We start from the raw sequence: 27,518 nt of genomic DNA, 5'->3' as shown, positions 1-27,518 counted from the left end.
AAGATTTTTTTGCCTACTTAATAACTGCATTGATTCTGAAAGTTTGTTTCCTTAGAAGTTAGATAACTTTATAAATATGAATTTGGTTAAAGGGTGTAAGAAATCTGAAAGACCTTGGAAGATATGCTACCAAACGTTATAAGAAAGATAAAATTATATACATACATATAACTCTACAATTGCAATGAGGAATGAGAACATTGAAAAATGATAGTTACCACTGGAATGATTTAAAATAGGGTAAGGCACTGTAATAACAAAAACATGTAAGGACTGCATATGAATAATGAATAAGGTGTAATCAATGTAAAAGGGTATAAAATAAGAAATATCTATGGTGGTCATAAGCACAGACAAGAACTGTTGACACACTTCAAAAATTTGTGTCCTGTAAAACACAAATCTCTCTTCAAATTCAAAAGCAGACAATTCCTATATATTTAGCCTTTTAAAAAAAATCAAATGTCTTGGAGAGAGCTATTTATTAACTCTGTTAGTACCTATCAAACATGACAAGCAGAACTATATCAATCATTTGACCAACTATTGTAAAGAAGAAAATTAATATCATCAATTTTGTTTATAAGCTAATGCACTAATTTCTTTTACTGGTAAGGCTTAAAATGTGCTATAACATGATATGTTATACCATGTATAGATAGTAGCATCAAGTTTTTAACAGAGTAGGAAATAAAATGGAACAATCACATTATGCCTTTGTGATTAGTTATGTTAAAATTCTCTAAGCATTTAATGAGTATACACAAACGTATTAATAATAGCTAACACTGAATAGTATTTGCTCAGTACATACTATGAGCCACAAACATTACATGTATTATTTCCTTTAATCCTTATAAGAATGCTATGAAGTAGGTGTGATTATTACCTACATTTAACAATAAATAAACTAAGGTGTATGAGACTTAAGTAGCTTGCAAAAGTCAATAAACTAGTAAGATGTACATCTAGAACTGAAATGCAGTTGAATATGATTCCAAAGCTGATGTTTGTGAATACACTATCCTGGGTCCCTTAGATTTAGATAAATTCCCTTTTTTCAACAATTATTTAACAGGTATGATACTACAGACATTATTCTAAGAGTTGGAGATAAAGTAGTAAAAACAACAAATAAAACCCTGCCTGTATGGAATATTCTAGTAAGAGAAGAAAAACAATAAATAAAACAAATAAGTAAAACATTAAGCATGTCTCATGGTGAGGGCATTGGAGAAAAATACAGTAGGGAGGAAGGATACAAGTGCCAAAGGCTGGCAGAGGGGGGATGTTATTTTAGTATAGAGAACAGTAATATTAGAGCAAAGACCTCAAGAGGTGACGTAGTAAGTCATGCAGGTAAACTGGAGGAAGAAGGGTCCAGACAGAGAAAATAACAAGTACAAAACCTGGACTTGGCTTGGACTGTTTTATAGGTGGAAAAGAACAACTTCAGGAGTGAGTTTGTTGGACCATCTCCTGAAACCCCACCAACTTGTCACTTTGGAACCTACGTTTTACATAAAACCATTTCCTTATTGTGTATTCTGCACAAGATTCCCAAGAATGAGAATGATGAAGATAATACTCACCAACTAGCAATCTAACCATTCACTAGCAGGCAGTCCCTTCAGACACCTAGGACACAGGGTGCTTAGCGTTTCTTTTTCCTTCCCTTCTTTTCCCTTCCCTTGTCTTTCCTTTCTTTCCTTTCCCTGTTTCCTTTCTTTTCCTCCTTCCCTCCCTCCTTTTCTTCCTTCTCTCTCTTTCTGCCTTTCCTCTGTTATTCCCTCCCCTCTTCCTCTCTTCCCCCTACCCTTCTTGATATTCAAGAGCAAGCAAGGGTTCTTTAGGTGGTTAAACAGCAATAGAGAAATGGCATGTGCTATTGTGTACTGAGCATAGCCTGCTGGTCACAAAGATCTCATTTCTCATTCTAAGTGTGCCACCTTCTAGCCATGTAATTTCCTTTACCTGGGTCTCTATTTCCTCATCTATAAAAGGGACAGGTTTATCGAGAAGGTCTCAAAGGATCTCCTAAGTTCTGAAAATTATTTGATTACTAATTTAATGTTTACAAAAGAAAAAATGCCAATTTAAATTAATTAATGTATTTCCTTTCCCATAGAACATAAGAAATACAGAAAATGTATAAGTTTCTTCACTCATTTAAATCTTCTATTCCACTCACAAATTAATTTTTTAGGCAGAGGCTTTTTTGTTTGTTTTGGTTTGACTTTTTTTTTTTTTTTCCTCTTCAATCACTATAACACAAATATTCCTGGAGAAATAATCCTTACATTGTACGTCTTGCTGGAGGAAATCTTACTCAATTTTGAAAGCCAAAAGGCAACTTCTTCACAAAGTCTTTTCAGATCTTCTACTTTTCTCCTTCCCAAAGACTCAACTAGAACTGATCATTTTGTCTTCTGAGTTCTATCATACTTGGGTTTTTTTCTTTTGGTCTCCTTCAATTTTGCTGAAATTAGACTAAATTATCCTAATACCAAGAATTTCTTTACCATTTTGTTGTTGTTGTTTGTTTTTAATTTCCTGTAGAGTCTAACACAGCTTGATCTATAATAGATTAGTTCATGGAAAAAGAAAAAATAAGGAAAAGAAAAAAAAAGTACTAGTTATTTTGGAAAATCCTGATCTTAATGTTATAATTTAAACTTCCTTTTATTGTTAGGGATGTGTGTATGTTTACTTTTCTTATTGCCATTTGTCCTGAAATCAGTCAAAAGAACTTTTCTGTAATTTATCTAATGAGAGCTTTCTTATTAGCAAGATTGTAAACTTTTGTCACCATAATGTAAGTGGTACCACTGTCTTTTAGAACGTTCATAAAATCTCTCCTCAACTCAGAACTGATTGTTGTTTGTACCAGTATAAATCAGTGAAAATTTTGGAATAAATTTTGTCAATATGTTTAAGAGCACAACTGGAGACTACCCCAAAATTATGACCCAAAAGAAAGAAAAGCTATGCTCACAAAAATGTTCCTCCAATCTATGGAGCCCTGGTGGTGCAGTGGTTAAGCATTTGCCTGCTAACCAAAAGGTTGGCAATTCGAATCCACCAGCTGCCCCTTGGAAATTCTATGGGGCAGTTCTACTCTGTCCCATAGGCTCACTATGAGTTGGAATGGACGGCAATGGGTTTTACAGAATGGATAATAAACTATAGAAACAATTGTCATCTTAACAAATAGCAACTCCATTCTTTTGTTTTCACAAACCCAAAAACTAGGAGTCATCTTGACCCCTGACTTTCTTTTTTATGCCCACATAAGATACTTAAATAAATTATGTTGGCTTAGCATGAAGCATCATTTCTTCACTTTTCTTCACCCTTTACCACACATCACTATCTAGCATGCAGTATATTTTTTACCTATTTATCGTCATTTATTTATGTATCTCTCATTAAGGTTTTATGGGCCAGGCTTATTGCCTTTAATTTGTTTCTTTATCCCTAACATCTAGAACAAGGTCTGATATTTACTTGGCATTCAATAAATATTTGTTGAATGAATAAATGAATTTAAATGCCAGCAAATCCTGTCTGATTTACTTTTATATTATATCTAGAACTGGACATTTATCAACACCTGAATATAGTTTCTTAACCCAAGTCATCACTGTATCTTGACCAGAAGTCTGTAAAAACCTCCTAACTGGTTTCCCTATTTCTATATTTTGCCCCTACCACATGGCATCCGGAGTGACCCTTTATAACCTAAGTAAAATAACCTTAAACCTCTACTCGGAATCCTTCAATAGTTTCATAGCTCCAAGTCAATCCAGAGTCTATACTGGGTGTCATGGATTGAATTGTATCCCCCCAAAATAAGTGTTAACTTGGTTAGGCCATGCTTCCCAGTATTGTGTGGTTGTCCTCCATTTTGATTGTAATTCTATGTTAAAGAGGATTAGGGTGGGATTGTACCACCCTTACTAAGGGCACAACCTTGATCCAATGTAAAGGGAGTTTCCCTGGTTTGTGGCCTGCACTACTTTTTATCTTACAAGATATAAAAGGAAAGGGAAGCAAGCAGAGAGTTGGGAACCTCATACCACCAAGAAAGCAGCACCAGAAGCAGATGCGTCCTTTGGACCCGGGGTCCCTGCATGGAGGAAGCTCCTAGCCCAGGTGAAGATTGACCACAAGGACCTTCCTCCAGAGCCGACAGAGAAAGCCTTCCCCTGGAGCTGATGCCCTGAATTTGGACTTGTAGCCTACTAGACTGTCAGAGAATAAATTTCTCTTTGTTAAAGCTATCCATTTATGGTATTTCTGTTAAAGCAGCACTAGATAACTAAGATACTGGGCACGTCACTAGTTACTGGGCACGTATCATCTGGCTCCTTACTACCACTTACCAACTGCCTTCGTTATCTAGTGCTGCTATGATAAAAATATCACAGGTGGATGGCTTTAACTAACCGAAATTCATTCTCTCACTGTTTAGAAAGCTAGAAGTCTAAATTCAGGGTGCAGGCTCTAATGGAAGGCTTTCTCTCTCTGTTGGCTCTGGGAGAAGGTGCTTGTCTTTCCAGCTTCTGTTTCCTGGTTCCTTAGAGATCTATTTGTGGTTAGGCAGCTATCTTTCCCCCATCTCTGCTTGCTTAATCTGCTTCTTTTACATTTTGTAAGAGATTGACTCAAAACACACCCTACAATAATCCGGTCTCATTAACATAACAAAGACAATTCATTCCCAAATGGTATTATAACCACAAGTATAGAGGTTAGGATTTACAACACAATTCAATCCATAACATCAACAACAACCCTACCCGTGACCCCTCCAACCCAGCTGAACTGTGTTCCTTGCTGTTAAATATGTTCTTACTGCATTTTAGCATTTCTGATACCAGGATGAGGTAAACAGTTCATGTACGTATTTAACATGGTATACTCGTTGCTGTCGAGTTGATTTTGACTCATAGCGACCCAGTGTGTTACAGAGTAGAACTGCTCCATAGGATTTTCTTTGCTGTAATCTTTACAAAAAAAGACAGGTCTTTCTTCTGTGGTACCGCTGGGTGGGTTCAAACAACCAAACTTTAGATTAATAGTCAAATGCAAATCGATTGTTCCACTCAGGGACCTTATTTAACATGGCAGCAACCCATTTTCCTAAAAGCTTTTATTAATTTAATGGTACCTATTGCAATTGATAATGTCTTAAAACCCAGGAAGTTCAATTAAGAAAAACAGACTTTCAATAACAAATATACAACAGCTTTCCAGTACAAGAGATAACAGGATAATTTTGATTTTGATAAATGTCACTCTTGCTGTTCTCCACTAGCAGAATGATAGGAAGATATACACCCTTGAAAAGGGAGTTCTCAAAGCTTAAATAAGTCATTTACTATGTTGAAGGAAGGACTACAATATACTGGAAAGAGAACTAACATTGGTTTAAAAAAAAAAAAAAGTTAACATCCTGGCTCTGTCATTTATTAGTTGGGTGGCAGTAGGTCAGTCATAATTTCTTAATCTGATAATTGGGGATAAAATAAAAAAAATTTTTCTCATAGAGTAGTTCAAGGAATTAAATGAGAGAACCTATGCAAAGTGACTTGAATCTATAAGGTATCAAATAAAAATACATCCCTTTTCCTTTACTTTGATTTAAATGTACAATTTCTAGTATTTAGGAATCTACAAATTATGTAGTTTGGTGCTACCACAAAAGTCGTATCGTCCATATAAAAGCTTAAGTAGATATTATGTAATAACTTGGACAATGGACAATTTTAACCTGTAAATCATTTTCCTAATCATCAATAGTATGGTTTATGATGGAAACTTACATTGAGTCAAGTAGGAATACATTAACCAAAACTAAACAGTTGCCTTTGAGTTGATTCCAACTCATAGCGACCCTACAAGACAGAGTAGAATTGCCCCATAGGGTTTCCAAGCAGCAACTGGTGGATTTGAACTGCCAACCTTTTGGTTAGCAGCTGAGCTCTTAACCACTGAGCCACCAGGGCTCCAGAAATGCATTAAGTGTTTTAAATTTTGTTTGCAAACCAGAACCAGCATCAGTTCAAAACTAGAGGGGCGTGATCAATATAGGAAGCTACTATGATCATAACACAAAACCAGGGTAATCTCCAGGAGTGTAATTTTAATAGTCAAGTTATTCCAGCACCATCATTCTTCTTTATTATGATGTAATTTTATTTCACTACTGAGTTGCATTGCATTGTAACTGCAAGAACATCTTGAAATGGATGAGGTAGCTCTTGTACAATTTAAATATACATGAGTGAGACTATTAGTCTGTCTCTACTTACTTGCTACTGTACAACCTTTCTTCATATCGCTAAGAATAGTTTGCTCCAATACTGCCAGAGTAGTTGAGACTGCAGATTAAAATAATAATGTTCTATGAGGTTTTTTTTCATATTTTACAATTTATGCAGTTCGAATCTACCAGCCACTCCCTGAAAACCTTATGGGGAGTTCTTCTCTGTCCTATAGGGTCACTATGAGTCTGAATCAACTCGACGGCAATGGGTTTGGTTTGGTTCACATATACACTCTCATTTGAGACTCACAAAAACTCTGAATTCAATTCTGTTTAAAACAATCTCTATTTACATTATAAGGAGGAATCAAACAGTAATATTAATACCTCCATCTCACAAATCAGGAAAGGGAATCAATGACAGTGTATATCCAGCTAGTAAGTGACACAGTTGGTTCTTGAAACTGGATCATCTCACTGATAACAATTTCCTTGATTTTTAAAATTATTATTCCACAAAAGCTTCAGGGGAAGAATAAATCTAATGGTTCACATATGGTTTACTCAGTGCTTAGAGTACGGCGATAATGAGGATCCAGACGTATTAACTCTTTGCCATTTCTTTGTTACCAACTTCTCCCTAGTCTTAGCATTGTTCACCTAAAATCTTGACAATAGTCAGTCACAACATGGGTATTGATGGAGCTCTACTCAGTCAATGCCACTACTAAGCCAATCCTGCAAATAAACTGTTTTATCATTGTTTCAGTGTTCTCATCCATCCTTACCGACTTTCATCCAAGGATCATTTAACCACCCATCATTGAGTAAATCATATGTGCTAGGTAATACGTATAAAACATAAAAATAGTTATTACTATGATCTAGTGAACTTGATAGCCAGTGCAGCCAGCATCTGCTCAGCCACTATCAAGAAAGACCTGCTCTTTCTGTCCACTGTCCTCAAGACCCTGACCGCTGCCTGTAAGTCAGTTTCTGCCTTCAACCAGATAAAACCAGTTTACCAGCCTAAAAAGTGTCCTAAAGTAACTTAAGCCTCATTAAGACCTAACTGAGCATTAAGATCCTTGCCCCAAGCAGAGCTTATCCACCATTTTCTATACATACTAAAGGAAAAAAAATGCAATTTATTTTACTGCGCCTGTGCGCCGTGATAACCTATTGTCATAGATTGAATTGTGTCCCCCAAAAATATGTGTCAACTTGGTTAGGCCATGATTCCCAGTATTGTGTGGTTGTCCTCCATTTTGCGATTTATAAATGTGTGTTATAAATCATAATCTCTGCCTATGGTTCAAGAGGATTTGGGTGGGATATAATACCCTTGCTCAGGTCACATCCCTGATCCAATGTAAAGGAAGTTTCCCTGGGGTGTGACCTACACCACCTTTTATCTGAGAAGAGATAAAAGGAAAGGGAAGCAAGTAGAGAGTTGGGGACCTCATACCACCAAGAAAGCAGTGCCGGGAGCAGAGTGTATCCTTTGGACCTGGGGTTCCTGTGAGGAGAAACTCCTAGTCCAAGGGAAGACTGATGACAAGGACCTTCCTCCAGAGCTGACAGAGACAGAAAGCCTTCCCCTGGAGCTGACACCCTGAATTTGGACTTCTAGCCTACTAGACAGTAAGAAAATAAATTTTTCTTTGTTAAAGCCATCCACTTGTGGTATTTCTGTTATAGCAGCACTAGATGACTAAGACACCTGTGTAGTCCATGATGTTTGTATGTACTTCCCTGTGAGGGACGGTATAAAAGGTTCTCCTCCTTTTGTTTGGGGAACTTGATTTGAAGTATACACCTCCTTGTTCTTGCCTGCGCGCATGCAATAAACACCCTTCAATTTCCTCACTTCAGTGAGGTAACAGACTGTGAATAGTGGTATATTCAAAGTGCCATAATAATAGGCAGGAGAAAACCAAAAACCAAACCTTTTACCATGAGTCAATTCCGACCCATAGAGACCCTAGAGGACAGAGTAGAAGGGCCCCATGGGGTTTCCAAGGAGTGGCTGGTGGATTCGAACTGCTGACCTTTTGGTTAGCAGCCATATCACTTAACACCTGGAGCATATAAAAGCCTTGGAGTATTAGATAGGATTTCACATCGGAGTAATGTTAGAAAGGTGACTCCCCTACTACTTAAGAAGAAGGATAACTTTTAGGTCTTCAAATTCTCTACAAAAAGGAACATATTCAGATTAGGTCCTCAGTAAGAAAATTAAAAATGTGACCCCTAACAGGTGAGAAAAATCACAGCAATGGACGACAGCAAAGAGAGCAAAGTTATGGGCAGCTTCTACAGCTGACTCACCAAAGTTGTGTGCATGTTATTATCCACTTTGCCTTTTATCCATTCATCTATCTTTTCACTAATCCTACAAATATACACTGGGCACCTACTATGTGCCGGGTACTATTCTTGATTTTAGGGCTACAGGTGTGAGAAAGATTGACAAAGTCTCTGTCCTCTGAAAACAGAGACAAAAAAAAAAGAGAGAAAAATCATAAAATTTTAGATAATGATAAGTATTATGAAGGGAGCCATGGTGGCACAATGGTTAAGCGCTCAGCTACTAACCAAAAGTTAGCAGTTCAAACCCACCCAGGGGCTCCTCAGGAGAAAGCCCTGTCAATCTGCTTCTGTAAAGATTACAGCAAAGAAAACCCTATGGGGCAGTTGTACTGTGTCACATGGGGTCGCTATGAGTCAGAATTGACTTAAGGGACACTCAACAACTAGCATCATGAAATAAAATAAATCAAGATTAGGAGACAGAAAGTGAGAGGAATGTGAACTTGGTACATTTCAGTATAGGGCCTTTGGGTAAGAGAAAGCTTAGTAAGAACAAGGAACACAAGAAGGTTGGTTTGGCTGCAGCACAGTGAGTGAGGGGAAGCCTTAGCAAATGGCCTAGAGAGGTCAAGCCCATGTTCTGCAAGGCCTCCAAATGCCACTGTAAGGAGTTTACGTTTTGTTTTGAATGTAATGGAAAACCCCTGGAAGGATTTGAGCAAAGAAGTGCTAATATTTAATTTTCTTTTTGTAAAGCTTCCTGTAACTGCTGTGTGGAAAATAGCTTGAGAGGAGGCAAGAGTTGGAGCAGGGAGACCAATCAGGAACTTATTGCATTTTTCTACCAAGAGATAGTGACAGATCGGACTAATATGTAGCATTGGAGGTGGTGTGCAGTGGTAGATTCTGAACACACTTTGAAAACTGAGTGAAGATAACTTACTGAATGTATTCGATAAATAATTGAAAAGATTTAACATGACTGTGAGGCTATCACAACTGGAAAATGTTATGTTCTTCTAATGAAATCCCATTATTTCTATAATTCTTAAAGAGGTTGGTAATGCTATTAGAAAGTTCTCTCTTATATCATCATAATATGAAACACTATTAGAAAAACAAAATGAAAATTAGAAGAGATTATCTAATATTATAGAATTAAAACAAAATTACTGTATACTCAGTTGACTATAATTGTTTAAGAAATGAGGCCAACAGACACTCCACCAATCTAAACTTGTAGAAATAAAAAAAAAAAAAAAAAAATACCCTAACATTATCATATAAACCACTTCCTGAGGGACTCATTTCATATTAGCAAAACTCTGATTTCACAACAACATACATAGATAGATGTATGTTTCGGCTGGCTGTATTCAAAGGTTGGTTGTACTCAAATTACATTGGTCTCAAAGGGCCCTTCAAATTCTGTATATTTCATTTTTATGTTTCCTCATTTTAACGCACTATAGGCAGGGGCCTATGAAAATGGTATTTTCAATTGCTTCATACGCGTGCGAAAGCTAGACAATGAGTAAGGAGACTGAAGAAGAATTGAAGCTTTTGAATTATGGTGTTGGTGAAGAATATTGAATATACCATAGACTGTCATTAGAACAAAGAAATCTGTCTTGCAAGAAGTACAGCCAGAATGCTTTTTAGAAGCAAGGATGGTAAGACTTTATCAGGAGGGATCAGTCCCTGGAGAAGGACATCATGCTTGGTAAAGTAGATGGTCAGCGAAAAAGAGGAGGACCCTCAACAAGATGGACTGACACTGTGGCTGCAACAATGGGCTCAAGCATAACAATAATTGTGAGGATGGCGAAGGATTGGGTAATGTTACTTCTGTTGTACATAGGGTCGCTATGAGTCAGAACTGACTTGATAGCACCTAACAACATAACAACATAGGCTGGGGCAGTAGCAAGCATCAGTTGCTTATTAATATGAAATTCTCTGCCCTTGTCATTTTCCAGAATACTAAGAAGAAAAAAGAGTGAGCAATGTAGAAGAGTTTCCAGGATGAACGGGCCATATTACTGGGCCAGGATTTCAAATTCATTCATGTTACATGGATCAGCACTTCCCAGAATGACTGTGGTGGAGGAAATGAGAGATGGGGTGGGGGTAGAAAGATGTCCTGGCTTTGTGAGATGATCTATGAAAAGCAGAATTAAAGGCTCTGAGATGGCAATAAAAAGAATGAAAGGAAAAACAAACAACCGAGTTCCAAACCTCCCAACATAATTGGCTTTCTTTAATCAATCATTCCCCAAACATATTTTACAACTGAACCCCATCCTTCTTTCCAAACATGATAGTTATTAACATCCTGCAGAACTAGTGTTCTGTGGCAATCAGTAACTGGGTGGTGCAAGGGTTAAGTGCTCGGCTGCTAACCAAAAGATTGGCAGTTCAAGCCCATCCAGCTGCTGTGTGAGGAAAAGACCTGACAATCTGCTTTCTTAAAGATTACAGCCAAGAAAACCCTATGAGGCAGTTCTATTCTGTCACATGGGATCACCAAGACTGGAAGGTTCCTATTGTGGTGCTAAGAGTGCAGGTGAGGACTTAAGCCTACTTGGGATGGAATCTCAGTTTTCCATTGACTGGATATTTGGCAATTTATTTCACCTCTTGGTGAACCAGGTTCCTCATTTATAAAAAAGGAGGATGATAACAGTATTTAACCCAAAAGGTTATGAAAATTAAATAAAATGATGCAGGGAAAGTGTTATGTAATAAGACTTCAGTAAATTGTTGTTATTCCACTATGATATAAGATTTGCATTTTGATGATAATAGGAACAGCTGTTTAGTTTACATACGACTGGGCCCTGCAGATTCAGTGTGAAAGATAAGCATAATGAGTGACTGAATAAAGCAACGAACAACTATTTGTTGAACCTATACTATGTGCTGGAGCCCTGGTGGTGAAGTAGTTAAGCACTCAGCTGCCAACTGAAAGGTCAGTGGTTCGAACCTACCAGCCTCTCCAAGGGAGAAAGTTGTGGCAGTCTGCTTCTGCCTTGGAAACCCTATGTCCTATAGAGTCTCTGTGGGTGGGAATCAACTTGATGGCAAAAATTTGTGTTTTTTTTTTCTTTTTTTTTTTTTTATTGCTTCCTCCAAAGCTCTCATTTTGAACATTTGGAAATATCACTCCTCAGTCAAACACTTACTACATGCAGTTAGCTCTGCCACAGTGTTAATGTTCTCATGGGGCAGCTCAAAGCAGTCCAATGAAAAAAAAGGAAATCCTTTCATCAAATGCATTATTCAGGTTCCAAAAATTAGAGCACAACCTGATGGTGCTTGGAAACTCTCATTCAACAACCAACCAGATGCTAGAAGCTCGTAGTCTGCATTTCCAAAGCAAAATTAGGGTACGAAGCTTCTTTGTATTTTAAAGGAAGCATACATTACTTAAACACTTACTCGCGTTTCATTTAATTACTCTCAGTATATTTGGTGTTGTTTTGCTCAATCTCTTCTCAAAGTGGATAAAAACATCCATGTAATAGATAATGCAGCTGACTCTAAAAGAGTATTCCCCAGCCAGGTGTTACATCCAGATGAACTCCTGGAATGCTTATGATACTACAGTCAGCTAGAGATTCATTCTCACCTTCATTATAAATGCAGAGATCTCATCATGTGTGCATGTTTAAACCTTTCAGAAGCTGTGATATTCTCTAACTTGAATGAATGATAGATTTATGCTGAGAATGTTAAAATACTCAGTATGAGATGCAAGGCCTGGAGATATATAAATACAAATGAGGTAGGTAAAAAGATTGAGATACAGCAAAATGACGAGGAAAGAAATATGGAATTAGGGTATCCAATTATATTAAGCAACTTGAGATGGCAAACTATCAAAAATAAGATATATGGAAGTGAAATACACAGGTTTACAAGACTAGCATGACAGTTCGCCTCTTGACTGGTACTAATTTTGGAGCACGGTTAGTGAAAAGTGCTATGCAAACTGTTACTACCTTTATGGATTTTATGGACAAAGAAAGCTTCAGGTTTGTTTTTTTCGTTTTTGTTTTCTGTTCAGAAAATAACTGACAATAGCAACCTCCTTCAGAATTAATTATTATGGCAAAAACTTTTGTACTCTGACTGAGTGTATTTGCTATGGTGAAATTCTCTTTTTGAAATTATATATGAAATGAAACTGCTAAGTGGCGGTCTTCCTTTAAATAGGAAACCTTAATAATCCAGCACTGTTTGTATGCCACACACATTATGACTAAATTATGACTAATTTGCAGCCATCCAAGATGCTATTATAAATAACACAGATCATAGTTTAAAACATTATGAAAGTATCTTAACAATGTCCTTAAAGAGAAACTAAGACAGAATTTTTAGATCAGAAATTCTTAACCCTGGCCACACCATATAGTTACCTCAGGGACATTTTAAAATATGAATGCCAAATTCACTCCCCAGAATTAAAACTGATTTTCTGGAGCTGGGGCCCAGGGAGTTTCAAGAGCTCCCAGGGGTTTGAATGTGTAGCCAAAGGTTGAGAACCCTTGATGCAGGCAATGCGGCTAGGCTACCACGTGTTCACTATTGACAACTCAGGGCTTACCGTTCTCTGAGGTTGCAAAGTAGAGTTTTGGGGAGAATAGAACCCCATTTTCATTAATTCTTGCTTTATTTATTTTCTTTCTATTCAATTTATAAAAGCAGGAAAGTCCCAGTTCAAAGGCTTGCTCATGAGCAAGTCCAGCCAGCTACAGATTAGAAAGTACATCTTGCCTGAGGAAGCTTTTATGTGGTAACATCAAAAGGTAGTATAGGAGGTTGACTAAATTTGTTACTGTTAGTGGAAAAATAAATCAAAGTAAAGAATAAATCAAAATTAATGGAGAGTCAGGATAGAATCTTTTAATATCAGAATCTTTCCAAATACTGGGTAATCATCAACCAATTTCAAATTTCAGTTGTGAAATTTGTGAACTGTGTGCTATTTTGACTGAAATATGGGCATTTTTCCTATCTACCAAAATATTATGATGAAAATATTTTTCTTTAAGTAGTTTTTATTTTACTACAATATTTAGACATGTTTAGGGAAAAAAAAATACAAGCGGCAAGAAGTAACATAATCATCACAAATGAACTCACCACCTAGAGATACTATCGGTATATCGTTAGATTTCTTTCTAGTTCTTTTCCAACACTTTTTTAACTCAAATGAGAGCAAGTCTACATTGATATTTAGACTGTTTGTTGTTGGCGGTGGTTTTTTGTTGTTTTTTTATTTCACTTAGCAACATGCCTTAAGTGTTCTATAATACAATAATGGCTATATGATATTCCATAGGGTCACTATGAGTTGGAATCGACTCAACAGCAACAAGTTTAGTTTTTGTTTGGTATGTGATATTTTAACATGCAGATATTTTATAATTATTGTAACTACTCTGATATTATTAGAATATTCAATTTGCTTCTATTTCTAACATTTATAATTATTATACAAAGCTGTCAGAAAAAAAGAGTACTTTTTTCATTTCTGATATTTCTTTAGGATGTCTTTTTAAAAGTAAAATTGCATAGTGAGTCCCTAAAATAAATGTTCTACCTTTTTGCTTTACAGTTTTCCTCATTTCATCCATACAGTAAAACATCTCATCAAAGAGCCATTTATCATCGTCTTGTTTATAGAGTAAGGAAAGCAGAGTCCAAGATGGCAGAATGACCTTTCAAGTCTGTTGCCCTTTCCTCCTGAGACTTTATTAACATAAAAATAAAATAATTTTTAAAAGGCAAAACCTACAACAATTTTCTAGAATTCAAATTTCTGAGGGAAGGGTGTTGAATGATGAAGTAGCTTAGCCTAGAATTTATGCAGAGGAGGGAGAAGAGAATGAATCTCCTTGGTCAAATCCTAGAGATGTCTGGACTAAAAAAATGACAGATAAATAGAACCAAACCAAAAACCAAACCCATTGCCATCATAGTGACCCTACAGTATGGAGCAGAGCAGAACTGCCCCATAGGGTTTCCAAGGAGGGGCTGGTGAATTTGAAGTGTTGACCTTTTGGTTAGCAGCCAAATGATTAACCACTGTGCCACCAGGGCCCCAGTAGGTAAAAACTTAAAAGACAACTGAAGGTCCAACAATAGAACCTGAAAACCTTTCCTCAAAAGAAATTCAAAGTGCTAGACAGTAAAATCTAGGGAAGCTAACGCGGGGATTGACATTTTAGAATAAAGTCTTCCTCATTCTGTCACTGAGTAGGTCTTCTACATAATGGCTCCAAAGCCATTCACTCTAAAGTAAAAGTAAAGCCTTTAGTTTCTAAGACTTGTCCATGTACCAGAGCTCTGAGTCAGTCTTCGTGTTCTTTTATTGCTCTTTTATTCTTAAATGTGAAAAGACAACCAAAGACCACCAGAATTTTTAGGAAATCTGACAGCCTGAAAGAGAAAGACTAATTTAAACCAGCAGAAAAATTGATCCCTTGAAAAACAGATAGAATGTAAGGATCAGAAGAAAACTTAAAACAATCACAAGTAGTGGTATTAGAGAGACTACAGACACTGTATTCATAAAATAAGAGTAGGATGCTCTGACAAACTTATATTATGAGAACAAAATAGAGTCTTGAAAATTAAACATACGTATACAATTGCCTTCCACAGACACACACAAGCGCATGCAAAATCAAAAGACATTTGGAAGAAAAATTCAGAGAATCTTCCAGAACAGAGACAAATCAAAATCATTAGATGACAGAAACATGTCTAACTTTTAGTTGGACTTCCAGAAAGAGAGTACAGAGGGAACAAAAGTATAGAAATTTTAGGAAAATTTAGAAAACCAGGAAGTGCAAAGGAGGCAAGAAACTTAAACCGAAAGGACAAAAACTCTAGAGCAGGGTGAATAAACACACATACATGCTTACACACCTAAACATGATGTTGTGTAGTTTTATAACACAAGCAATAAAGATAAGATCATAAAAATTTACAGACAGGAGAAACAATCAATTACAAACGAATAAGAAACAGACAGACATCAGGTTTCTATCAGCAGCAACTAATACTAGATGATAGTAAATCATGGTCTCTAAATTTTAAGGGAAGTGATTTTTAATCTATTTCATGCTCAAACAAATACTAATTAAATGGAAGAGTGAACTGAGGTCATGTTGACATACACACATATAATAAAGACATAAAATAACTTAGAATTTGCATCTCAAACCAACGTTCTGAAGTAGCTGCTTGAGGGCATACTCTGAAAAAACAAGAGTAAAAACTGAGAAGGAGGAATATGTAGGATATAAGAAACTGTGAAATTAATCCAGTATCCAAGGAAAAGTCACTGGATAGCAAGAATTTTTTTTCTTTTTTTTATTGTACTTTAGGTAAAAGTTTGCAGCTCAAGTTAATCTCTCATACAAAATTTTATACACATATTGTCATGTGACACTAGTTGCAATCCTGACAATGTGACAGCTCACTCCCCCTTTCCATCTCCGATTTCCTGTGTCCATCCAACCAGGTCCTGTCCCTTCCTGCCCTCTCATCCTGCCTCTGGACGGGAGCCGCCTATTTGGTCTCATGTATCTGCTCGAACTAAGAAGCACACTCTTCACAAGTATTGTTTTATGTTTTATAGTCCAGTCTAATCTTTGAAGAGCGGTCTTTGGGAATGGTTTCAGTTCTGGGCTAACAGAGCGTCCTGGGGCCATAGCTTCAGAGATTCCTCCAGTCTCAGTCAGACCATTAAGTCTGGTCTTTTTACATGGATTTGAGTTCTGTTACACACTTTTCTCCCATTCTGTCAGGGACTCTCTGTTGTGTTCCCTGTCTGGGCAGTCATTGGTGGTAGCCAGGTACCATCTAGTTTTTCTGGTCTCAGGCTGATGGAGTCTCTGGCTTATGTGGCCTTATTGTCTCTTGGGCTAATATTTTCCTTGTGTCTTTGGTGTTCTTTCCTTTGCTCCAAGTGGGTTGGGACCAATCGATGTACCTTAGATGGCTGCTAGCTAGCTTTTAAGACCCCAGACACCACTCACCAAAGTGGGATGCAGAACACTTTCTGAATAAACTTTGTTAGGCCAACTGACCTACAGGCCCCCCGAAACCATGGTCCCCAGACACTAGTCCCAGCTACTCTGCCCCTCGAAGTGTTTGGTTGTATTCAGGAAACTTCTTAGCTTTTGGTTTAGCCCAGTTATACTGACTTCCCCTGTATTGTGTGTTGTCCTTCCCTTCACCCAAGATGATTCTTGTCTACTATCTAGTTAGTGAATTCCCCTCTCCTCCCTCCCTACCCTCAAAACCATCAAAGAATGTTTTCTTCTGTATTTAAACCTTTTCTTGAGTTCTTATAATAGTGGTCTCATACAATATTTATCCTTTTGCAACTGACTAATTTCACTCAGCATAACGCCCTCCAGAATTTCTTAAAGAAGAATAAGATGAAGGTTGTAGCATAAACAGTAAAGTACATATAATGGGGCATGATTTTGAGTATTTGATGGAGGAGGGTATTTGATGGGGACAGGTGGGGAGAAGAATGTATTTAACTTTGACTCTAGGAATATTAAAGATTGAGAGGCATAGAGGTCATAACAACTTGGAACTGTAAAAAAGGAAATGATACCATATCAGTTTGTTCTTTGGTAAACATTATTTTCATTGCCATATTGGGAGGCAAGAGATATTGCTGAACTATGTTAGAATATGATATAGACATATAAATATACTATTTAGACAATAAGTTTAACCAACAAACTTGAATTTAAAATAGCAATATAACTATAAAAAATCGAAAGGCTATGTAAATGTGCTAAACCTTTATCTGGCATAATAGGCAATCAACCAATAATGCTTAAATCTGAAAAATCTAGAAGTAGTAGTATAAATATACTTATTCATAGAAAATCAAAACAAATTTCCAGAATACTAAAAGCAGAAATTATTAAAATTTTTAGGTTACAGGATTGTCGGCCATTGTAAATTCTCTTATATTGTTTGAATTTCAAACTATACAAGACACTTTAATACAATTTTATGCTCGGAATATTATACTCACCCACCAGATAAAGGCCAAACATCAAGTTTCCCCCAAAAAAAAATTGTTCTAAGTTTAGAGACTACAGCTTACCTTTGAAAGTGAAATAAAGGAGGGAAATATTAAAAATCAACTCACCCAAGCAAAAATCACTGAGGTCCGTGAAAGAACAGTTGAGCACAGAGTCTTTTTTATTCTCCTCAGCGTTAACTGAAAAAAATTAAAAAATAAAACACTTGGCAGTTCACGAAATAGAAACATGAAAACAGTTAGAAGAATGACCATGGCAACTGATACCTAAATGATGACCAAACTTCAAGAACTTTTTTAAGAAAATGAGTTGAAATTAGTTATTTAAAATTCCACTCTCAATAAGGAAAAGAAGCAAGTACATTATGATTAATACCTTCATTGCAGTAAACAATTAATCACTTTCTTTATTGGGCCTGGTTGTAAGCTGACTATTAATAATAATAATTATTGAAATTAGAACCTTATTTTCAAGTTATCCAGAGGAAGAAGCAACCTTACAGAATCATAAGGGAATGCATCTCCATAACACAAAAGCTAGAAAGGGATGGAAACATAAAAACACACTTCATCCACTGGATAAAAGGGAGCCTGGCTGTATTTTGACTCCCGACTCTTGTGAAAAGGGATAGCCTGAAGGCATAATGAGGGCAACAGTAGTTCAGTGGCAGAATTCTTGCGTTCCATTTGGGAGACCCAGGTTCCATTCCTGGCCAATGTACCTCAAACACAGCCACCACTTCTCTGTCAGTGGAAACTAGCATGTAGCTATGATGCTGAACAAGTTTCAGTGGAGCTTCAGACTAAGACAGACTAGGAAGAAAGGTTTTGTGATCTAATTCTGAAAATCAGCCAGCGAAAACCCTATGGATCACCATGAGTCAGGGGCTGACTGGACAGCAGCTAACAACAACAAAGGCATAATGGTGTGGCTCAGATGGGCAGCTGTCTGTAGAAGATTGCCTAAGGACAGCCACAATATCTCTTTACATGTGGCATCTGGTTGGTACATCCCTGAATTTCAGCCCTTGTGCTATCCGAGGCTTGAGTGCCAACATTTTGTTGCCAGCACTTGCCTGACCACATCTTCGTGCAACCAAATCTTCACTGTTGTATTGTCAATATTATTTAAAGTCTTGGGACTTTTTTTTTTTTCTTTTTCTAAAGCTGAGTTTTTATTATTATTGACATATTCTACTCAAATACTGGTTATAAGTTCTCACCAGGAATAGTATTCATCAATAAAAGGGATGCAAACAGCCGCCAAATGAGCTAGTGATACATGGATTTGGATCTGTCTTCCACTGTAAACAGCCAGTATTCAGTTAAGGCTCGCATAGGGTTGACTACCTCCAAGGCAAGGAAAGAATGAAAACACATCTGGTCAACATATGGACTTTCATCTGACTGGCATGGCCAGTTCTCCTTCTTATGTCAGCTTCCTTCCTTAAATTAAGAGCTCTATAAATATTAGTCACATAAACGAAGTAAGGAAGAGATCATTTGAAAACACTTGCTCTGTAGAAGTTGAAGAAGAAAATCGGAGGAGTTACTCACCTTGTGCTGCTTTGTCAATGGAGACTGTGGTTACAGAAGTGGGAGCCTGAGATTCACTCTCATTTGACTGGAAGAGTGAGGTAGATTGGCTCAAGCTCTGTGAGTATGTGTAGCTTTGGGCAAGGCAAGGCAGGGATCTCCGAGATGGTTTTAATGAAGTTTCTTTCACCATCTCACTCTTGCTTATATTCATACCTGCAAATGCAAAATGGTGAGTTTTAGCAATAAGAAATAATTAGCAAGGGTCAACAAATAATTTTAATTCTTGTGATGGCTCTTTCAAGAAAGTGCTCCTGAGAAGCATCACCTAGGGATTAGACATGAGTTGGTTTTGTTTATATTTTGTCAGAACACATGTTAGAGATTTTCTTTAAATAGTTCTGAGAAATAAGCAGTTCCTCTTCTTGTCTGAGCTTTCGTCATGCTTTTTAGAGGCTCTGTAAAAAGGAAACTGATTTTTTTATAATAAATTTGTTTTTTGTATATACACAGCAAAAACATACACCAATTCAGGAAACTAATTTTTTAAGTTCATTTTGGGGGTTATGGGAACACTGATAGTGATTAGGTCCCTGGATAAACCTATCCATTTTGGTTTTCAAGTAGCAAACTAAATACAACATTTTGCATAAATGGAATCCCTGGGTGGCACAAATGGTTAAGCGCTCAACTACTAGACAAAAGGTTGGTCGTTCGAACCCATCCACAGACACCTCAGGATCTGCTTGATGATCTGCTTCCAAAAGGTCACAGCATTGAAAACCCTATACAGCATAGTTCTACTCTGCACACATGGGTTTACCATGAGTCAGAATCACACTTGATGGCAACAAACAACAAAATTGCATAAACATCCAAATCATTATTACTAAAGGGAGTCTTTCTTTTTACACCCCACCCTATTTTCAAACACTTCATAATGTAGTATAGTAGTCAAGGGGATGGAAAGAGATAGCAGAGCATAGTACCCAAGCTGACCAGCCAGCAGGGGTCAAGAGAGCATTCTTGTGCTCAGTGTAGGTGCCCCTCCCCTCTTGCAGAGAAGGCTGATGTGCTAGAAGTGCTAGAAATAAGATTGCCCCTCTCTACAGGAGACAGGCTCTGCCTCCATACACTGAAGTCCCACTACACTGTGCACTCCAGCAAAGAATGATCCAACTGCCCTGTCCTCATCCACCCGTTATGTCAGGTCATCCCTTATTCCCAAAACTTCAATCCCAAATATCTCTGGACATTGCCATTTCCAACAATACATCCCACCCAGATGCCCCCAGAACTCAGGTTAAACATGAGAAAACCTACTTAATGTCCTCCTCAGATTTTTCTGTAGATGATCCCTTTATGTTCTCAACACAACCTGGTGCTTTCCCACATCTCCTGCGATGACACTGCTTCCCTTGCAGCCCTCTTCAATGGACGCTCTTGTGTTTTCCACAGCCTCACATCTCATGTCAGCCTGGCTGGAGGTGGGGTTGAAGTCCTACCTGCTCCTAACTCTGCCTATTTCACTTTTTTCTCCTTCGTACTTCCTCAAAAATGAAAGAAAAAAAAAAAAAAAAAAAAACCCCTTTCAATTCCTGTCATGAGACTCATCTTCATTTTCTTTTATTATTTTCAGGTTATTTCTTATCATTTGCAAAAAAATTAGCTTTGAGTCACCTCATCACTGCTTTTGCTGCTTAACACTTACTGCTCTCAACCATACTATAATTTACTTATTTAGTTTATTGCCATGATGACACTGATTTTTGTTCAGTTTTGTTTACTGAATTATCTCCATTGCCTAAAACAGTGCTTGGCTCATGGCAGTCCCTCCACAAATATCTGTGGAAAGAAAGGATATCTGAATGTGAGTGCCGACCACCCCTTCTACACTGTGTACTCATTAAGTATGTGGTATCTTCTCTGTATCTCCAAAGGCCTGGCACAGCAAACGCCGTGTTTAGAAAATGTTTGTGGAATAAATATTTGGTTAAGACTATCTCTTCCAACAAACTTAGGGTCTTCGGCAAGTCTGTAAAACAGACATTTATATCCCCATCTGCAAAACAAAGGAACTAGGTCGAACTATGTGATCGCCATAAGAACTTAGAACTATAAAGCATGTTTCCGAGAAATAGTAGTCATATTTCCCCATTTCTCTTTACCTGGGTGATGATAACTTTTAGGAAGCTGCTTGATCCTGAAGTACTTCCCAAAATTGTTCACTGATGCCCGAGTTAAGCACTTGGGTATGTATACAGCCTGCATGGTGTGAATAAAATCATAAAATCCCCTCACTTCAATGCCTGGTTTGGGCTTCATGTCACACAGAGCAAAGAGATTGCTTACTACTGAGAGTCTACAATGTTTCAGGCTCTGTGGTGGGCGCATTTATGTATTCATTTTGGGGGTCTTGACTTATTTTACCCAAGTAAATACTTAAAAATATTCTCATTGTAAGAGACTTTAATTACAGAGGTAAAGAGAATAAAAAAGTAAAAGTTCATTTTTACTCTGATTCCCAAATTTGGATCTCCAGCAATGCTAAATGGAACAAGTGTGATCAGTTTACTGTTTTCCTTTCCAGATCTTTGTCTTTGCATTTATATACATAAGCACATATACAGAAGAGGTTTTTTTCTTACAAAAATGGGATTACACACATTACACACATTGCACATTTTTCCACTTAATGTGCCTTGAATATTTTTCGATTTCAGTCCATATAGATTTATCTCAGCCTTTTAAAACTACGGTATAGTATGCCATATTATGAATATACCATAATCCATTTGGTTATTCCCGTGCCAATGACCATTTATGTTTTTTCCAATGTTTATTTTTTAAAAACTGTCATGAGCATTGTTTCATATGCCTTTTTTGCACACATGTGAGCACTTCTTTAAGAGGAAATAGTTAGATGTAAAACTCCCAGTGTCTTAGTTTCTTAGAGCTACTATAACAAAAATACCACAAGTGGGTGGCTTTAGCTAACAGGAATTTATTTTCTCACAGTTTAGCAGGCTAGAAGTCTGCATTCAGGGCACCGGCTCTAGGGAGCAGGCTTTCTTTCCGTGTGGGCCCAGGGGAAAGGTCTTTGTCTCTTTTCAGCTTCTGTTACTTGGTTCCTTGGCAATCTTCATGTGGCCTGGCATCTATCTTTCTCCATCTGTACTTTCTTGCTTCTGTGCTTAAACTGCTCTTTTATATCTCAAAAGTAATAGGCTTAAAACACACCCAACATAGATATGACCTCATTAACATAACAAAGAAAATCTTACTCCCAAATGTGATTATATCCACAGGTATACATCCCTGTTGCCATCGAGTCAATAGCGACCCTATAGGACAGAGCAGAACTGCCCCATAGGGTTTCCAAGGAGTGACTGGTGGATTTGAACTACTGACCTTTTGGTCAGCAGCCAAGCTCTTAACCACTGTGTCATCAGGGCCACTAGTAATTCTTATATGACTAAGCCATTTCATAGTCTTTCTGTTGGGTTGCTGAATCCAAATCCATTGCCGTCGAGTGGATTCCAACTCATAGCGACTCTACCGGACAGAGTAGAACTGCCCCATAGAGTTTCCAAGGAGCGCCTGGTGGATTTGAACTGCCGATCTTTTGGTTAGCAGCCAAGCTTCTTCACCACTACGCCAGCAGGGTTTCCATTGGGTCATTAGGCTTTTTATTATTGTTTTATAGGTGGCACAAACAGTTAAGCACTTGGCTATTAACCGAAAAGTTAGCAGTTTGAATCCACACAGAAGTGCTTTGGAAGAAAGTCCTGGCAATCTACTTCCAAAAGATCACAGCCATTGAAAACTGTATGGAACACAGTTCTACTTGGAAACAAATGGGGCTGCTATGAGTCGGAATTGACTTGACAGCAACTGGTTTGGTTTGGTTACTATACACACACATTATCTATATTGTGTACATATATACTAGTTACTATATATATTTTACATACATTTATATATACAAACATACTATATATATTTACATACATATAATCTCATTTAATTTTCTATGGGGAAACAGAGGCTCACAGAGGAGAAATAACATACCTTAGATTACACAAATTATTAAAAAAAAAAAAGATTTATATTCCAAGCAGTTTCTAGTTCTAAAGCCACCACATCATGTTGCATTTATAAGTTAGTCTGGAAAACCTCAAACATCATCTACTCACCTTCAAATTCATAGATACTGAAATGTAGAAAACACTTAGCTAAGTCCATGCCAATAGTGGCTAAAACACTTAAAGGGAACATAGCTACAGATGTATCTGCACCTACAATCCTCCCTATTCACTAACCCATGAGCCGATTCTCTATGTTAAAGCAAAGTTTATATGTAAAGACTGAAAAGTGAAAAGGGCAATGCAAATGCCTGAGTACATTAAAAAAAAAAAAAAAAAGTTGCCATCGAGCTGATTCCGACTTGTAGCGATCCTGTAGGACAGAGTAGAGCTGCCCCATAGGATTTCCAAGGAGCAGCTGGTGGATTCAAACTGCTAATCTTTTGGTTAGCAGCCAAACTCTTAACCATTGCACAACCAGGGCTGTATGAGTACACAGAGTATTCAATTAATAAGATCGTTGCAGCCCTTCAGCCACTTGTCTGAATTTCACTTTTGAGACAGAGTAGAATCTGGGTCATCATAAGTTGCAGGCAGGGGTGAAAACAGAGGGAAAAGGCATTTTCAAATACAGCACAAAACACAGTTTTAACCAAATTTCAAGCAGCTTGTTCTGGACAAGAATTTCTAGCTGCCTAATTATGTGATCAGTTCATGAATAAATTCCATGTTTCTAAGGAGCTCATCAAACACATGAATTCAAACAAAGACAAGCTGAGATATCAAAGTGCATCGTCCTTTGTGACAACTGGAGATCTTGAAAAAGAAGGAACAAGACAATTCACGAAGTAGGTTCTACAAAAATAAGACATGGTTGGAGAGCGGGCATTCAGATAAATCTAGATGTGGGGATTTCATCTCTTTGCTTTTTAAAAGTATGTATGTATGTATTGTTTATTTATACATTTATTTCTTGTGTGCAAATGAAATGTGGACTAGAAAGGGAAACCAGGCATAACTGTGACCTGACTGGAAGAATTACAGTTCCTTAGCTTTCTGGGACTCTGTAATGCATGCTTAAGAAGAGTTCCCCAAGGTCCACATAAATCAATTCTGAAATTCTACCCAAAGTACCATATAATTTCCCCTACTTTAGGACCAAACTGTGTTCATTTGTTTGTTTTATACTGTGTCTAGGGGATGGCATAGGACAGATCTGTTCTAACAAGTTTTTACACTGATGAAACCTTTTAAATGTGGTCTGACACTTTCTTTTATTTAACAAACACTGATGCAGAATATTAAATGACCTACTTTCTATTGCTGGACCCTGGTTGAGAATAGCCTTTTACTCCAGCAGAACACATGAGTAAAAGAGCAAATATTCTTTTTAAGAGGGGAATGAAAGGTACATAGATGGAAGAGGGTAATAGGCATTGGTAATGAGTTTGGACTGAGTGAAATGTTCTTAACATGCCCTGGGACTCTGAGAAATGACCTTGAGGGATACTCTGTAATGCTCTTAATCTTTACCTTATTCAATGGACTCTATCATGGATTGAATTGTGTCCCCCAAAAATATGTGTATCAGTTTTTTTGGATATGTGGCTAGGCCATGATTCCCAGTATTGTGTGACTGACTGTCCACCATTCTGTCATCTGATACGATTTTTCTATGTGTTGTAAATCCTAGTCTGTGATGTTAATGAGATGGGATAGGCAGTAGTTATGTTAATGAGGCAGGACTCAATCTACAAGATTGGATTGTGTCTTGAGCCAACCTCTTTTGAGATATAAAAGAGAGAATTGAGCAGAGAGACACGGGGACCTCATACCACCAAGAAAGCAGCTCCTGGAGCAGAGCCATCCTTTGGACCCACGGTTCCCGCGTGGAGAAGCTCCTAGTCCAGGGGAAGGGTGACAGCAGAGACTTTCCTCCAGAGCCACCAGAGAAAGTCTTCCCCTGGAGCTGATCCCCTAAATTTGGACTTCTAACCTATTAGACTGTGACAGAATAAACTTCTGTTTGTTAAAGCCATCCACTTGTGGTATTTCTGTTACAGCAGTACTAGATAACTAAGACAGACCCCAACGTGGAGCTTCACAAAGCAACAATCTCTACATTTCCTTATCTCATATTATTGAAACACAGGTGAAACTGTCAACTGTTCTTTGAGAGAAAGATGATTATCTGATTGGTGAATATTTCTTATAAATCAACTTGGGGTGAGACTAATGTAACTATGTTTTCCAATACTATCAGTATTCATTCTTGTATTCACTATTCATTTAACAGATAGTGATTGGACACGTGCTATCTGCAGGCACTCTGCTGACAGTTGGTGTGAGTGGTTTGGCAGTTGTATGACGTTGTGTTCACTTCCATGATGAGATTTGATATAATGTGATCGCCTCCATGATGGCATCTGCTGTGAGTAGCCAATCACCTGAAAGGAAATCTCCTTGGGTGTGTGGCCTGCATCAAATATAAATGGACATTCTGGTGAAGCTTGGGGGCTTTTGCTTGCTCTGGATCCTGCAGCTGGCTCCTGTTCATCTCACTACTAGTTCTTGGGACTTGAGTTAGCAGCTTACCTGTGGTCTTGCCTGATGATCTTGGGATTCAATGATCTTCCTAGACTGAGCAAGAGCCCTGCTCTCTGACCTGCCAATCTTGGGTTAGCCAGCCCCTGCGGCTATGTGAATCAGGAGAAGCCTCTATCCTGACATGGACTTGGGACATTCCAGACTCTACAACTGTATCAGCCATTTCCTTTATATATATATGCTTTCCTGGTTTTGCTTCTCTAGAGAGCCCAGCCTAAAACAGTGATGAGACAGTGATGGGCAAGACAGACACACAATTCCTGCCCTGCCCTCATGGGACTTAGAAGTGGAAAATCAAATAGTGACCAAAAAAATAAAGTGGTATGGTGATAGAAATTGTTTGAAATGCTATGAAAATATAAGCAGTGTCACATATAATGGAGAATAACAAACGAGTCTTTCTCTGAAAAGGAGTCAGGGATATTTTCAAGAAATAACAAGTTAGGTTAGGCCAAAAAAGATGAAAAAGAGCCTGACAGGTATGTTTGTGCCGTTGTTTTTGTGGGTGTGAGACAGATGGGGCAAAGATAACAACAGTGTGAAGGCTTTGAGGTAGGACACATTGCAGTATATATGAGAAACTGAAAAAAAGAAAAAGAAAAAAAATCTGGCTGCTGTAGTAGGTGACAGCAGGAGGCATGAAGGAGCTATTGCTGCAGTCCAGGTGGGAGATTAGTATTAGTTGTAGTTCTTTGCTTAGGGGGATATTTAATTATTTATTTATCCTTTACTTTACAACAATCTATCTCTCTTACGTCCTTTTCCTGAATAATTATAGTCGCCAAAATTCCCATCACATTGTTAAATTATGCTCATCTCATAGACGGGAAGTGAAACTGGGAGAGGTTAAGAAATTTACTTACTCAAGGGCAAGACAGATATATAATTCCAGAAATCTAGCAACTAGCAGAACTGAATTTCAAAGTTACAGCTTTTGGGTTTCTAAGCCCATCTTTTCAGAACACTCCCTGGCTCCTCGTGTTCATGAATGGTTCATTATCATGGTTTCATTTGTACAAATATCACAAAAAAAATTTAAGCAGAAAGCTCCAAATTGTAGTAACCAAAGAAGTTAACTCAAACCTCTAAAACTATCATAATTCCATACTCACAACCTCAGAGAAATGGAGAATGTATTTTGAAATCTTTTTTTTTTTTTTTATTGTACTTCAGGTGAAGGTTTACAGAAGAAATAGTTTCTCATGAAACTGTAGTACACATACTGTTTTATGACATTGGTTAACAACCCCACAACATGTCAACCCTCTCCCTTCTCGACATATTTTTTTGGTGAAAATATACATAGCCAAAGATACACCCTTTCAAAAATTTCTACATACACAGTTCAGTGACATCGACTGTGCTCTTCCAATTGTGCTGCTATTTTCACTTTAGATGAAGGCTTACAGAAGAAAATAGTTTCTCATTTAACAGTACACATTGCCCTATGACAATGGTTAACAACCTCACAACAAGGAAGCTGGGTTCCCTATCACCAGCTTCCTTGTCCCCTTCTGCCTTCTGGCCCTTGTCCCTGGACTGCTGTACCGCATTAGTCCCATTTGGTTTTATGGGGCTGTCCACTCCCAGGCTGAATGGTGAACCTCGGAGATGACTT

At 37.7% G+C, this 27,518-nt stretch overlaps 1 protein-coding gene across 2 annotated transcripts in view; it reads right to left on the bottom strand.

Moving 5' to 3' along the window:
* The window catches only part of ANO3 (anoctamin 3), a 508,791-nt gene that overhangs the window by 199,197 nt on the left and 282,076 nt on the right, over positions 1 to 27,518 (bottom strand). Inside the window, exons 4-5 of one of the 2 annotated variants that reach the window (XM_023737820.1) lie at positions 19,230 to 19,424; positions 17,781 to 17,852 (exon numbers count right to left, since the gene is read on the bottom strand). In XM_023737820.1, the coding sequence (XP_023593588.1) occupies positions 17,781 to 17,852; positions 19,230 to 19,424 (267 nt within the window). Of the gene's footprint in view, positions 1 to 17,780; positions 17,853 to 19,229; positions 19,482 to 27,518 lie in introns of those variants that run through there. The other variant, XM_004369722.2, reaches the window with a different exon arrangement.

Source organism: Trichechus manatus, unplaced genomic scaffold (genome assembly GCF_000243295.1).
Source record: "Trichechus manatus latirostris isolate Lorelei unplaced genomic scaffold, TriManLat1.0 scaffold00006, whole genome shotgun sequence".
In the NCBI taxonomy this organism is placed as follows: Eukaryota; Metazoa; Chordata; class Mammalia; order Sirenia; family Trichechidae; genus Trichechus; species Trichechus manatus.
The sequence above is the reverse complement of the archived record's forward strand: the minus strand, read 5'-3'. Positions and strand labels throughout refer to the sequence as shown.